The sequence below is a fragment of the Canis lupus genome, chromosome 30 (genome assembly GCF_011100685.1).
Source record: "Canis lupus familiaris isolate Mischka breed German Shepherd chromosome 30, alternate assembly UU_Cfam_GSD_1.0, whole genome shotgun sequence".
Lineage (NCBI taxonomy): Eukaryota > Metazoa > Chordata > Mammalia > Carnivora > Canidae > Canis > Canis lupus.
This window is the reverse complement of record NC_049251.1, coordinates 10,718,087-10,731,863: the sequence shown is the minus strand read 5'-3', so window position 1 is coordinate 10,731,863 and position 13,777 is coordinate 10,718,087. Positions and strand designations below refer to the sequence as shown.

Here is a 13,777-nt window from a genome sequence, read left to right as displayed (position 1 = left end):
GTCCCTCCTCACCCCAACCATTAGAAATAACAAAGACAACTAGAGCATAGCAAGGAGTCTTTACTAGGACAGAAGGGAGTTAGGGGCATCCAGGGCAAGTAGAATGGGCCACATTAGAATGGATAGAAGTCCTGGGGATCTTGAGTCATCTTCGGGGAATGGGGAGTTAATGCTTATTGTGGACGAGAGGTGGAGGGACGCGGATATCCTGGCCTCTCTCCAGACGCCGTTCACAATCAATCAAATAGTTTACTCCATCGATGACCAGCTGCACCAGCTCCACCTGAAGGACACTAACCCTTGATTTCTGCTTCCCATAACTTGAGTTTCCTTCTTTAGTGCTGATTTGCCTGCTCTAGGCACTCATTTCCAGGCTCCTCCCCACTCAACCTGAATTTCATTTCAGATTCCTGGGGTTCACTCACCGTCATAGCTCAACCCCCACAGACCTATATCTCTCTTCACCCTAATCCCTAAGGATCTCACCTCTGACTTGCCCAGTCGGTCCAAATTAGAGATGTCAAAGACGCTGCCTGTGGCAGCTGTGTCCACTCCTCCAGTACCACGTTTTTGGAGCCTTAAGTTCTCCAGGATCTTTGGGAAGCGGCTGTCCTAGAGGGGAGGGCACAGGGTTAAGGGCAGGATCAATTGGGGCAGAGACTGATTTTACCTGAAAGAGCTTTGAACCTGCTCAGAACTCTTTCCCCTAATATTTCTAAGCCACAATGTGTCTGGCTCCTTTCCAAAATGCCCACACCCTCCCATCTACACACAGCCACCTTCTTCATTCACACCCCACTCTAACCCCACAACTCCTTTACTTTGCTTAGCAGGGGCAGTTTGATGTGCACTCCTGCCCGAAGTCCAGTGCCCAGGTTAGACGGACAGGTCAAGATGTATCCCAAACGCTCATTCCACATGAACTCCCAGCCACGCTCCTGGATCAGCCGCTCCACCTGAGTCCACAAAGTCGCTGTTAGTGAAAAGTCAGGGATACGTGAACCCTCCCTTAACCAGACCTACAGGAACTCTAGAACCAGAAACTTGGGCTATGAAAAAATGACAGTGCTGTGTGTGTGTAAATGCTTTGTTATTATCACACATACAAGGTAATTTTGATGTTGCAAGCCTATAATGGTGAGATTACAGAAAAGTATATTGTGTGTGGAAGAAGAGAAACTTGGGAGAATGATGCATTCAGGATGATCTAGGGAAATGAGTGGAGGTGGTAAACTGAACTGAGAAAGGAATGATTATTTAATGAGCTCAGCATGCATGGATTATCTTTGCTTTGCTAATGAGGCTGGAGTTTGGAAGGGTTCTTTCACACATAAAATGAGGGTGTAGGCTCTGCAACAGGAAGAGGCAAGAGAGCCTTCTGTTAGCTGTGGAGAGAGCACATGTGAGAAGTCATAGAGAAAGGTGAAAACAGTCCAGAAGAGCCGCACTCAGAGTTATGTGTATGCTTGATGAGGTGGGAAGGGGATTGTGGAAAGGGTGTTTTGTTTCACTTGAGCATCCTAATCATGGAGGTGACCATTAGAGTTCAAAAGACAGAGGATCTGCTGAAGTGATGGACATGAAAACTACCTAATGTGAGTAAAGGGGATCTTGTTCATAGTTTAGGAAAAAACCATGGCATGGGGGATTATTTTACATGTTGAACAAGGGGAAACTCTTCCATCTAGAAAAATAATAATGGGAGGTAACACTTATTGAACATTGATTATAGGCCAGGCATTTTACATGCCTTTTTCTCATTTAATCCCCACAACAACATAAAATGTAGGAAGCCTTATTATACTAATTTCACAGATGAGAAACCTGAGGAATATTATTTGAAAAGCACTTCCCTACCACTTACAGTCAGAATATGTTATCTGTTATTTGCCAAAAACAATAAAAAGTTCCTAGCTAGAATCTAAAAGAAGAAGAGCTCTCTGTCTTTACGAGTCCAAAATAGAATTGTATATATGAGAATACACAATAAGAACTGGGTTTATGGGGATTTCTAATCTAGAATAGAATATAGAGACCTAATCCATATAAGATTGAAGATTCAGTAGAGCCACACATTCTGGAACTTCAGCCATTCCATCTTTCATTTTCCCTGGTCTCCCCCCTCCTCTCAGCTTAAAACCAGACATGATACTTTAGCAAGAAAGACAGAATTCAGAGCAAAGGCCAACCTTGGTTACACTGAAATCATGAACATACCAAGCTTTCATTCCCTGCAATGATCCAGGTTCAGATTTTTCTTTATCTGCACACTCCACACATTCCAGGCACTGACCCACTATCTCAGTTATTCTTTTTGTCTTATCTGGCAACTGCTTTATTTACTACATTGGACTCGTGACATTCTTTCTATCTTCTATTCTTGGGTGACCATATTTCCTGGTTTTCCCTGGACAGTCCTAATATATTGTCCTGCAATGATTGATGGTGATCCCTTTTGCTATCAAAAGTGTCCTGAATTGGTTGATAAATTAGGTGGTATGGTCTTTGGGTTTTCCTTATGTCCTCCCACCTAGTTCCCTTATACATTCTTCTCCAACCTCTTTGAGGCCTCGACAGAATCTTTCAAACACTCTCTTCATGTTGCCACCCTTCTCCATGGAGATGACCCGTGTATGATCCTCCTCATTCACCCAGATCAAGAAGCTCTTCTCATTGTTGTGCCTGAAGAGTAGAAAAGAGGGAAAGACAGGGATCAAGAGGCAGGTCAAGAACTGGGGGAGATAGAGGAATAAGAGGCACGTAAGGGACATGGGGACAAAAAAAGGTAAGTTAAGCCTCATACCAGATCCCACGAGCATCTGGCCAGTCTCGAGCCATTCCTGCTGCAGTCAGCAATGGGGACACAGGCTTATCAAATAGGAAATGATCCTGAAGCAAGTAAAAGGACTTGGTTTAAGAATCTTCACAGTAGCCTCTGGGCCTCTGTCTCATCTGGCCAACCCTCCCCTCTGACTCTTCTTTCCATCTGCTTCCTTAACCCAACTCCCTCTCAACGCCCCTCACATCAATAAGCTGCTGCTGTTCAGCCTCTGTCATCTCACTGAGCCGATAGTAACGTCCAGCCAGGTCACCCTTCAGGCCGCTCAATGCATCCACTACAACACGTTCCACCTCTCGTCGCTCTGCCCGAGTGCATGCCGGAGGGAGACTGAGTCCGCGGATACTTCGGCCAGTTCTGACTCTCGAGGACAATACATACCTCTCATCAAAGTAGCCAGAACGGATCTAGGGAATAAGAGAAATTAATATATGTCACAGAAACACAGTGGGTGGGAACTGAGGGCCCTGGGGAAAGGAGAGACTTTAAGAACTGTAAGGATCCTCACTGCATGCATTGGAAGAAGTCCAAAGGGCAAGTACTCCAAATGAAGGGGGCAATATGAACCCTCCCCAAACTGCTTATTTTGGGGTATGGTCTTTCTCATCCACCTTCTCTCCATATCTGCTGCTTCTTAAGATACAATTCCTTCCCCCGCACCAAGACTAAAAGCTCAGCAGTCTAATGACTCTGAGTCAGGAAGCAATTAAGGTGAAGGGATTGGAGAAACAGAGCGTTGTACATAAGGCAATGCAAATCAGAAGCGGAATATCTGACCTACCTTGCTGGCATCCAGGTCAGTGGTATGTTTCATTGTTCGGGGGTCATATCCATTGTGTCGTTCTTGTATCACAGGATCAAACAGCTCAGCAAATACCTGATGGGGAATTAAGAGGGAGAGGGTGGTTAAAGAGAGGGGATCCCTTTCAGGGCCTTAGTCGTGGATTGATTTCACTGGGTCAGAAAACATGAGTATGGAAGGTCCAGCCTTAAGGGAAAGTGAAGGGTCTGTTGGGGGAACGAGCTGGGATTACTGGGAAGATGAGTTGGGTCATCAGGGAAACTCTGGGGGCCCCCTACCTCATAGGTCTCCTCATCTCCAGCTACCATGCCCACAGTCTTGATGAAGGGGTGGCCGGGGTTGTCCACGCCAGTCTGGATACACTGATCTAGCGTCCAACCAGTGGGTGTGGTCTTGTCGCAGAGCCGGGCATAGACTGCTGGGGTCAGGTGACTGGCCATGCAGTTGTTGTGCTTTCGTAGGTCTGGGTACTCAGCGCTAGGGAGGGGGTACCCAGTAACCATGGAGAGAGGGCACAGGGGGCCTAGACCCAGTGCAGTCAGATGGGAGCTATCCAGTTAGCCATGTCTAGCTTTGCTCCTTAGGAGAAGGGAAGATTAGAGGGAGGCTAAATCTTGGTAATCTCTTTAGGGACTTTCAGGGTCTATTCTTTCCCAACAGTTCCAGTTTCCTTTGGCTGGCGGGCTCAATTCCCCCAGATTTGCTCAGTTCTTTCCTACCATTAGCACAACATTAGGGATGGGGGAGGGGAAAGACCAAGGACGGGAATTCAGGAAATTAGGGGAAACAGCAGGAAAGGAGATGGAGGAAAGCGAAAAGGATAGTTCCTGGTTTCTCAATTAGGGATTTGGGCAGAGTGGGTGCAGCCAGAACTCAGGGCCGAGCGGGCTTGGGGGCGGAGACTGCGGGTTACAGGTCCCCAGGAATGCGTTAGCCTCACGGTTTTGGCCTCAATCCCCAATCCACTGACGTTTCCAGATTGTACAGCACTGTACTCCAGAGCCTTCGTGATTATAACCCTTCTCTGTTGCCCAGGTCCTCCTCTCCATCCCCATCTTCGTTCCTGTCACCACCTCCCCCACACACACCGCTGCGCCTCAGACACTGATACCTTGGGGGATACAGCCTCCGTCGTTCACTGGCGGCTCTTACAGGTTCCGGGCGGAGCAGAAACCCAGCGGCTAGAGACCCAGCTCCAGCCAAAGCTAGGAGCCTGAGCCCCGGGCGCGCGGACAGCAGACGAGAGAAGGGACCAGCCATGGCTTGAGGTTCCGGCTATTCAATCCCGGAGCGGGAGCTGGCGCAGGGCAGGAACGGGGAGGGAGGGTGCAACCAGGAGGTCTGAGGGCCGGAACTGGGTGCGAAGCTGGAGCCGAAATGGGGGCCGGAGTGGAGGCTGGAGCGGGAGAGGGAGCGGGTTCCAACCGGACTGCAGGAGAGGCGCAATGAGCTAGCGGCGGGCGGTGGAGGAGAGGGAGGCCCCAGCCGCAGTCTCCAGGGGTGGGGCTCCCACAGGCCCCGCCTTTCCGCCTGCGACCGCGCTAGGTGTGCGAGGGCAGAGGTGGGAAGCACCGCCAGGTAGAATAGGGACCGGGAGCTCCCCGCCGTAGGCCGGGGATGCGGGCCCACCTGGGATGAGGTCGCCCAGATTTCAGCACCAAGTACAGGACAGCACCCAAGGGGACCCGAGAAAGCTGAACACCCTTCCCCCAAGCCTCTCCATTTAACTGGGAACCCGATTCGTCACTCTGAGTGTGAAAGTGACATTGCACAACCTTCTCTAGTTTTCGGCCTTCCCCTGCAACCTCTTCATATGCCCAGGGGAGGCGGCCGCGGGAGAAACCGCCAAAGAAGTACAGATACCGGAGAAAGACATGAAGAGAGCACGCAGAGACAGGCACAGGAAAAGACACTGGGTGGCTCAAGGTCACCTTCTCCTTAAAACCAGGAAGAGGACCAAGGTGCCCTCCTGCGACACCTGAGCTATTCTTATAAGAATTCCCTGAGAGGAACCAGAGAAACATTAATTCTTACCCCATTTATATTGTGTTCTCTACCCCCACTCCGCTCCCAAGACTGAAGCCGTAAGTCCTGCCTCCACTTCTCATGATCTCCAGCTTTTCTCCCCTCAACCCTCCTCCGGAGCTTCTACTTCACCTTTGATCTTTTAATTCTTCAAGCTTTATCCTTGTTCAGAACTATTTGCTGCCCACAGGACTCCCTCTGAGTATTCTCTGCAAGCTTGCCTACCTGTTACCTGTTGGTTGCACTGGGTATGGAGCTGGGGTTGGACAGGGAATTGTTAGTTTTCTCTTCCGCCTCTCCCTTCTGCTCCCTCTTTGTAGCTTCCAGTTCCTGGACTGGAGGGGAGCATAAGGAGAAGTGAAGGGTGTGGTAAGATGACGAGGTATAGGAATGGGACAGGCAGGCACAGGTCTCCAACCACCACAAGTGTTGCCTCTCTTGGCTCCCTAATGCTGTTTAATCCAGAATGTAAGGCGGAGTGGTGTTCAAGGGCATAAGGTTGCCAGGGAATCGCTGCCTTCCTACTGGTCCTCTGTCCTCTCTCCTCACAAGGTGTGTATTCAGAATTGAGAGGGTGTGTACCCAGACCTCAAAATGTGACTTAGGTGTGACTTGACCTTTGTCCTGGCAGGAAAGAGAATGAATACTGGAGCCAATATAGAGATAGATGTGGGACTTCAGTATAGAAAGTCAGTTAAGGTGGGGTAGGCATGGTGGTGTTAGTTCCTTTTCTCAGCTGTCTTGGCATACCCACAAGATAGTAAGATACTTGGAAATCTTATTTGAGAAAGAGAAATTCCCTTCACATTGTTCTCTGGCCCCACTGATGAGACCCCACTCCTCTACTCCTATACTTTGTGGGTATCCTTAAGAGCCATCCACCTCTCTTCTGTGTCTGTCACTTAATTCCTTCTTCTGGTAGGAGAGCAATTATCAAAGGATAGAGTTCTGTAGTTAAAGTCCCTTTTGGGGAGATAGAAAATGTTACCCCTGGGCTCGTTGTCTAAGTTAAGGAGTAGTTATGAGGAAGCAAATATAATTACTTGGAATGGTATATATCTACCCAGATAAAGAAGGAAGATAATCTTCCAGAGCAGTAGGGTTGTTATTTGTTTGAGAGGGTGGTTACTAAGATTAAAGAGGTAGGAAACGAGAAGAGAGAATTACAGAAGGAAAAATAAGACTTGCCCAGAGGACTAGAGAAAGCATTCAAGTTTGGAGACTAGCTGTCCAAATTTGAATACTAGCTCTGCTGAGAAAAGACATGTATGTGTGTACTTTTCTTATTCTGTGAGCATCTAACAGCCACATGATGTATTAATGCTCACTTTAAAAAATTATCCCACGGCACGCAAGAAGTAATACATGTATTTGACTTCTTTAATGATAATGATATCAATACTGTTTAGCATTTATAAAGTGCTTTATAATTATAAGGAACTCTAGTATGTGTAATTTTATTGAATTGGATTGTTCCAGTGGATGACCAGGGACTGAGCCTACATTTTTCAGGGGGGTGAGAAGACAAGTTAGTAACTTGTTTGAAGGGCTGGAGTGGTGGAGAGGACATGAGCCTGAGCAGAACTAGGGAGGATTCTATTTCCCTTAGGGATGGATGGTCCTTAGAATCATCTCTATCTCATTCAGGATGCCTTGGGGTCAATATAATGATGCACCTGACTGAAAAAGTGGTGTGATCCCTAAGGTTGCAGAGAAGAAACAGGGAATTTGGGATTGTCTTGACCAGGGAAACCCCAAGTAAGGATGAAAAGATAAGAATAAAAATGCGAAGAAAACAAAATGCTTTCATATAACCAGTACCGTATGATTAGATTTTTAAATCACTCTTACAGCTGAGGAAATGGAGGCTGAGGGAAGTTCAGTGACTTGTCCAAAGCTACACAGCTATGAAAGGCAAGGCCAGGATTCAAACCTAGATTTGTCTGGTTCCAAGGCTGCAGGGATTAAGACCACGCCCACTGTGGAGATGGGAACCGCCTTGTCCAGTCTTCCAAGTCCATCTTTTCTTGACTCCGCCATAAATAAGTCTCTTTGTTCCTTCCCTTAACTTTCTGATTTGTTTTTCTCTTTGTCCCTTTTTGTCTCCAGTCTACCTGTAACGCCTCTACATCTGTTAACACTTTCAATCTACATTTATTGGCTCCCTAAGCAGGTCATACTCCTTTTGTTTCAAAAAGCAAACGGAAAACCTGGTTTTGGTCTCAAGGACGTGCAGTGGCACGTACCTCGTACCTCTTTCTCTGCATCTTGCTTGTTCCCTGCTCTTGGTCTCGCTGGGAAGTCTCTGTCTAAACCAAGCATCTGGGCCGTGCCGACGCAGCCAGGAATTGGAGGAAGGGGAGCATCAGGTTGCACTCCCGCCCCACAGCCACTAGAGGCCACCCTCCTCCACGCAGAAGTGCGGGCCAACGCAGCCTGACTCTGTTGCCGGTGCGCGCCCTCCGCTGATTGGTGACAGCTCGGGGAAGCCGCGCGTTGATTGGGTGGCTGTCAGGGGTCGCTGACGGCAGGTTCGGCTGCGCGAGCGCAGGGAGGCGGGTGAGCGAGGGCCGGGGGCGGTGGGGGAGTGGCTGGGGGCTGGGGGCGGTATCCGCGGGGGTGGGCTGGGGGGTGCGGGCGCGGGGGTGCGGAGGGCCGCGGTCCGTGCCGGCTGCGGGCAGCCTGGGAAAGAGGCCCAGCGGGCAGGCCTCGGTGTCAGCGTAGGGAGAGTGAGGCGGGGGCGGGCGAAGGCTGGTGGAGCCGCCTCGGGGCGCGGTGTCGGTGGCCGGGAGCCGCGTGAGGACAGGCGCCGAGGGGTCCGCGGGAGCCGGGAGCGGGGCGAGGGTTTGCGGGAGGAGGAGGGCGCCCTGCGTGCGGCGCGGGTCTGGGTGAGGAGGGGGGCGGGTCGCTGCGGGCCGGCGGGGACCCCGGAGAGGGCCGGCGCGAGGACGCGGGGGTCTCAGGCGTTGGTTCCTCCTGGGGACCTTCGCGGGTTCCACGCAACTCTGTGGCCCAGCGTGGCGACTCGTCTGCGGGTGTGCAGGGTTTGTCTGATGCTGGGGGATCGCTGAGCGAGGGCATCAGTGGGATTGCTAACTGGATTAGTTGATCAGTGATGGGGGAGGGGGGTGCCGGTGGAAAGTCATTTTAGCAAATCAGGGAAAGGAAGAAGTAGGAGTGGGTGGGTTGATGGAACAAGGGCATTAAGCACAATCCATCAGTGCCAGGATATGGGTGTGTAGGAGGTAAGCGTTGCATCCCAGGGAAGGAATTTAGGAAGAAGATGCAGGGGTTGGTGGCCTGAGAAGTTTTGCGACGCTGGACATATTCCTGCCTGCGCTGTATTGACGTTTCCCCTTCGCGGCTGATGGTGCCCTCCGCTGGGTGCCTGGCCATTAAGGAAATCAGAGGACTACTGCAGACAGCCCTGAATCCGAAGGGAGAAAGAAGTTACACAGTTTCCCTTCCCTTCCACCCCCCTCTTCAGATCCGATTTAACATAGGGGTTTCCCAGATTGCCCACCTGCCCCACCCTCTCTCCTTACCTATCTTCTCCCCGCCTCCGACCCTCCCTTTTCCCCCTTCCTTTTGCTTGGATTCAGGCCGGAGTTAGACTGCCCTTAGCCCTTTGTGGACTGTGAAGTTTTCTTTTGCTTTGTAACGAAGTATTGAGGGAGAGGGGGTTGCGGAGAAGGGCGCAGAAAACTGGGGAGTGGCTCTTGGGGTACCACATGAAGTCCCAGCCCTGCTCAGAGGTACATCTAAAGAAGTCCTGGCTTATTTCATGGCTCTTTCTGTCAGGCTTCTATCCTTGCTTTGGTAACTATGAATATAGGCCATTCTGTCTCTCTTTAGCCCCTACTTGTGAACAGACTCTTCTTCCGCGTTCTATTACCATCCCCTGTTATAAAGTCATAATAGAATTTCAGGAAAATGACTGTATACATTCAGTAGAAAACCAGGAAGGACTTCATGCGCAAAACGGTGAAGGATTAGGAACCTTAGACATGAGCGAAAGCCCCTGCTTCGGATAAAGGATAAAGGGTGCAACGAAATTCTTCTTGTTTAAACTATATAGGGACGTCGGGGATGGCACAAATCATGGAAACTGGGTCAGGTCACTAAAAAGGAGCTCAAAGAAACAGCTTATTCATCAGGAGGGGGCAGTGTATGTATAAGATCTGTAGTAAACAACTGGAAATGTTAAGTAGAAGGAGCATGTTGTGGTTGACTAGTGGAGACAAGCAGAAGGTCATAAAGGTTAGCTGTAACTTTCTAATCAAAGCTGCAAATCCCACTTGGCAATGGCAGGGTTTAAAATAAAAATACAAAATAATTGTTGAAGACTATTTAAAAAGTCTGTAAGACTAAATCTAAAAAAAAAAAAAAGACTAAATCTATCTACTTAAGGTGTTTGTGCCTTTCATTAGAGTCATTGGTTATTATTTCTGAAAACTTTTGGAGAATGTGAAAAATTGTTCCTGGGTGACTCAATTTTTTTTTTTTGGGGGGGGGCGAACAGCATACCCGTATCCCTGCAATTTAGTATTAACAAATGTTGACCTTTTGTGTATTTGGTTCAGATATTTTAAAAGTTGAAATAAACATTACAGATAAGGGTTGTAAAGTTCCACTCAAATCCTTCTCAATTTCCACTTTCAGAGGTAACCACTATCTTGAATTTAGTGTCTCTCTTTCCAGTCCATATTTTTAGACTCCTACTAATTATGTATACAGTCACAAACATATATAATATTTTTAATTTATGCAAACCGAATTGTACTGCATGTGTATGTCTGCTGTTTGCATTTGGAAGCTGTTCATATTGTTACATCTTCAATTCATTTTTAAAAATTGCTGTTTATCATTTGTATCCACTCTACACTGTATCCATTCTACTTGTGACCTCTGAGTTTTCAGTTTTTCCCATTATCAGCAGTGAGATTATGAACATCTTTGCCCATGTCTTATTATGCAGGAGAGTTTTTTTACAGCAGAAATTCTCAGCCTCAGCACTACTGACATTTTGGACTGGGTAATTCTTTGTTGTGGGGGAGTATCCTATGAATTTAAAGCTGTTAAGCATTGTCCTCAGCCTCTACTCATCAGACACCAATAGCACCTTCCTAGCTGTGACAACCAAAAATGCTTCCTACCAAATGTCCCCTAACCAGCATAATCACAGTTAGGAACTATTACTGTAGGTGTATGTGTGCAGAAGTGGAACTACCAGATTGTTCTGATTCAAATGTAAGTCTTTAAGATAGTCTCATGGATTATGGATCTAGGCAGAATTTTTTCCTACTGTAGCTTCTGGTGTAAGGGCCCTTGACCTAAGCCAGACCTGGGTCTTTAGTACCAGGACATGGTAGAGAGAAAACATGGTAAAAGAGAAAAACCCATTTCAGTCTGAGAATGGGTTGGAGGCTATTGTATGGATGCCTGTATATACTTAACCTCCCAGTCAGCCCTGGACCTCTTTCCTTGACAGATTTTTCTGGACTTGCGCATCTGTCTTTTAAAGTGGAGCACGTGAGGGTGCCTGGGTGGCTCAGTTAAGTGTCTCCCTTTGGCTCAGGCTCAGGTGTGATCCCCGAATTGAGCCCCACATCTGGCTCCTGCTCAGGGGAGCTTACTTCTCCCTCTTTCTCTGCCCTTCACCCTCCCTTCATGCTCGCTCTCTCTCTCTCTCTCTCTCTCTCTCCCCCTCCCTCTCATGCTGTCTCCCTCTCAAATAAATCAATAAAATCTTTAAAAAAATGAAATGGAGCATGTGAAGGAGGGACAGGGCATAGAGAATTTTAATGTCCTGGTATAATGCTTAGAACATAGGATGCTCTCAATAAATGGTTTTTGAGTTAATCCTTGGTAGGAATGAAGATGGGGTTAAGGTCAAAGGCAGTTGACCTCTCTCATTCTCTTTGACCTTGAATTAAATCCCTAAGTTCAACACTACTATGGGGAGATGGTGAAGGGATAGGAATATTTTGTAATGAATCCAAAACTGGAAATGTCACTCTAACCTTCTCTTCTGGTAGGAATCAACAGTAGCCTCCCATGAAGAACTGCCTTTTCTTCTTGCTGCTGGATTTAATGGTGTTTCCTGCTGGCAGAATCAGGGACATGCCAGCACTGTAAGGGTTAACCTTCTTATCCTCTCACCAGTCTCATGGTTGGGTATAGGGTGAGCAGAGGAAAAGGGAGACCTTGCTTTTTCTCTTAGGGATCTTTAGTCATGTCAAGTCATAGCCCACATGCTTCCTTTCCTATTGCTCTTTCTTACCACAGTTTTATTTCCTGTTTCCCCTAGTCTCCTTGTGGTTCCCTCTTTATTTTATGATACTCCACACCCAATTCCCACCCACTGCCATGGGGTTTGGATTCTGAACTAATGGGATGCCCTCCATTGCAGAGCGGGATGAGTGGGTACTCCAGCGGGGATGTGGTCATTGCCGGCCAGTGAGGGTGAGAGTGCCACAGCCCACTTCTTCCTTGGAGCTGGAGATGAGGGGCTGGGCACCCGTGGAATAGGCATGAGGACAGAAGAGAGTGACAACGAGCTCCTTGAGGATGAGGAGGATGAAGTGGTAAGACTAAGAAAATGATGTAACTTGGTGTTGGGACCCCTTTCATAGAGAGTTGAGATTCCTTTGGCTAGAGATACTTCTCTGCTCTTTGCAAATTCATAGATTCTTTGTCATAAACAGGCCCCATCCTAAGTGGAGAGGCAGTAGAGATTGGTTAGATTACTTCTCTTTGAATCCCCTGCCATTACGCCCTCCTCCAGTTGTGTCATGGTTATTGGTTCTCTGGCTCTTCTAACTGAGCACACATTTCCTACTGTGGAAAGGCACTTTTTAGGCAATAGGGATCTTTATACACACTCTGTTCTAGACCTAAGTTAGGAGACAGCATTTACCCCATAGGTCCAAAGTCTTGGCAAGAAACTGTGCCCAAGGGGATCCCTGGGTGGCTCAGCAGTTTAGCACCTGCCTTCGGCCCAGGGTGTGATCCTGGAGACCTGGGATCGAGTCCCATGTCGGGCTCCCTGCATGGAGCCTGCTTTTCCCTCTGCCTGTGTCTCTGCCTGTGTCTCTCTCTCTCTCTCTCTCTCTCGAATAAATAAATAAGTCAAGAAAGAAAGAAAGAAAGAAAGAAAGAAAGAAAGAAAGAAAGAAAGAAAGAAAGAAAAGGAAAGGAAAGGAAAGGAAAGGAAAGGAAAGGAAAGGAAAGGAAAGGAAAGGAAAGGAAAGGAAAGGAAAGAAAGGAAAGGAAGGAAAGAAAGAAAGAAACTATGCCCAAAGGAGATGAGACAGTGTTCCCTCATAGGGATGGTCTTGGTTGGAAGTTCCTAAGTTCCTGATAGCACTTCTTCTCTATAGCCTCCTGAACCTCAGATCATTGTTGGCATCTGTGCCATGACCAAGAAATCCAAGTCCAAGCCAATGACCCAAATCCTAGAGCGACTCTGCAGATTTGACTACCTAACGGTTATCATTCTGGGAGAAGATGTGATCCTCAACGAGCCTGTGGAAAACTGGCCATCTTGCCACTGCCTCATCTCTTTCCACTCCAAAGGTTGGAGTCTATGAAGGAAAATGGGAGGGAACGGAGTTGGGAATGCTGGACTGGCAGATGAAGTTCTTACTGTCAAATAGTACAGAGGTCATCAGCTCTTCCTGATACATTGGAGAACAGAAGGGTGAAGAGGGGTTTGCTTTCCCTGTATCATGGAAGAGTTGCTGGTGGTAGTTTAAAGTCCATATTCAAACCTCAGGCTCTTAGGGTCTCTGACAGAATTGTGTGTCTCTGAAAGGACCCTAAGAATAATATCTTTTTCACTTTTTCCTGATGGATATTCTAGACTTGGGAAGTTGGGTAGAAGGATAAGCGATGGGTTGGATGGGTAGAGGAGCTAAGTGGCAACTTTAGCATTAATAATCTATTTCTCTTGCTGTTTTCTCTGTCTTTTTCACTTTTTTTCTTTGATCAATTTCCGTTCTCCATCTCAGGATTTCCTCTGGACAAAGCTGTTGCTTACTCCAAGCTTCGAAACCCATTTCTTATCAATGACCTGGCTATGCAGTATTACATCCAGGATAGGTATAGCT

At 47.8% G+C, this 13,777-nt stretch overlaps 2 protein-coding genes across 22 annotated transcripts in view; one reads left to right on the top strand and one right to left on the bottom strand.

The window, feature by feature from the left end:
* Positions 1 to 40: 40 nt before the first annotated feature.
* On the bottom strand, positions 41 to 6,047 carry LOC478277 (creatine kinase U-type, mitochondrial). 5 transcript variants are annotated; one of them, XM_038580242.1, is made up of 10 exons: positions 5,892 to 6,046; positions 4,753 to 5,070; positions 3,920 to 4,118; positions 3,621 to 3,716; positions 3,025 to 3,246; positions 2,804 to 2,889; positions 2,559 to 2,682; positions 822 to 956; positions 487 to 612; positions 41 to 283 (listed from the first exon to the last, which is right to left on the bottom strand). In XM_038580242.1, the coding sequence occupies exons 2-10, from the start codon at positions 4,899 to 4,901 to the stop codon at positions 167 to 169; spliced, it is 1,254 nt and encodes a 417-aa protein (XP_038436170.1). In that variant the 5' UTR covers positions 4,902 to 5,070; positions 5,892 to 6,046; the 3' UTR covers positions 41 to 166. The 5 variants fall into 5 exon arrangements, with proteins under 5 accessions (XP_038436170.1, XP_038436171.1, XP_038436172.1 ...); XM_038580243.1 differs by having other exon boundaries at positions 48 to 283; positions 4,753 to 5,037; positions 5,892 to 6,047; XM_038580244.1 differs by having other exon boundaries at positions 48 to 283; positions 5,899 to 5,916.
* The window catches only part of PPIP5K1 (diphosphoinositol pentakisphosphate kinase 1), a 48,773-nt gene continuing 40,697 nt past the window's right edge, over positions 5,702 to 13,777 (top strand). For 10 of the 17 annotated variants that reach the window (XM_038580233.1, XM_038580230.1, XM_038580226.1 and 7 more), the window contains exons 1-3: positions 12,107 to 12,253; positions 13,049 to 13,244; positions 13,679 to 13,769. In XM_038580233.1, the coding sequence (XP_038436161.1) occupies positions 12,107 to 12,253; positions 13,049 to 13,244; positions 13,679 to 13,769 (434 nt within the window). The other 7 variants (XM_038580218.1, XM_038580219.1, XM_038580221.1 and 4 more) reach the window with 7 other exon arrangements.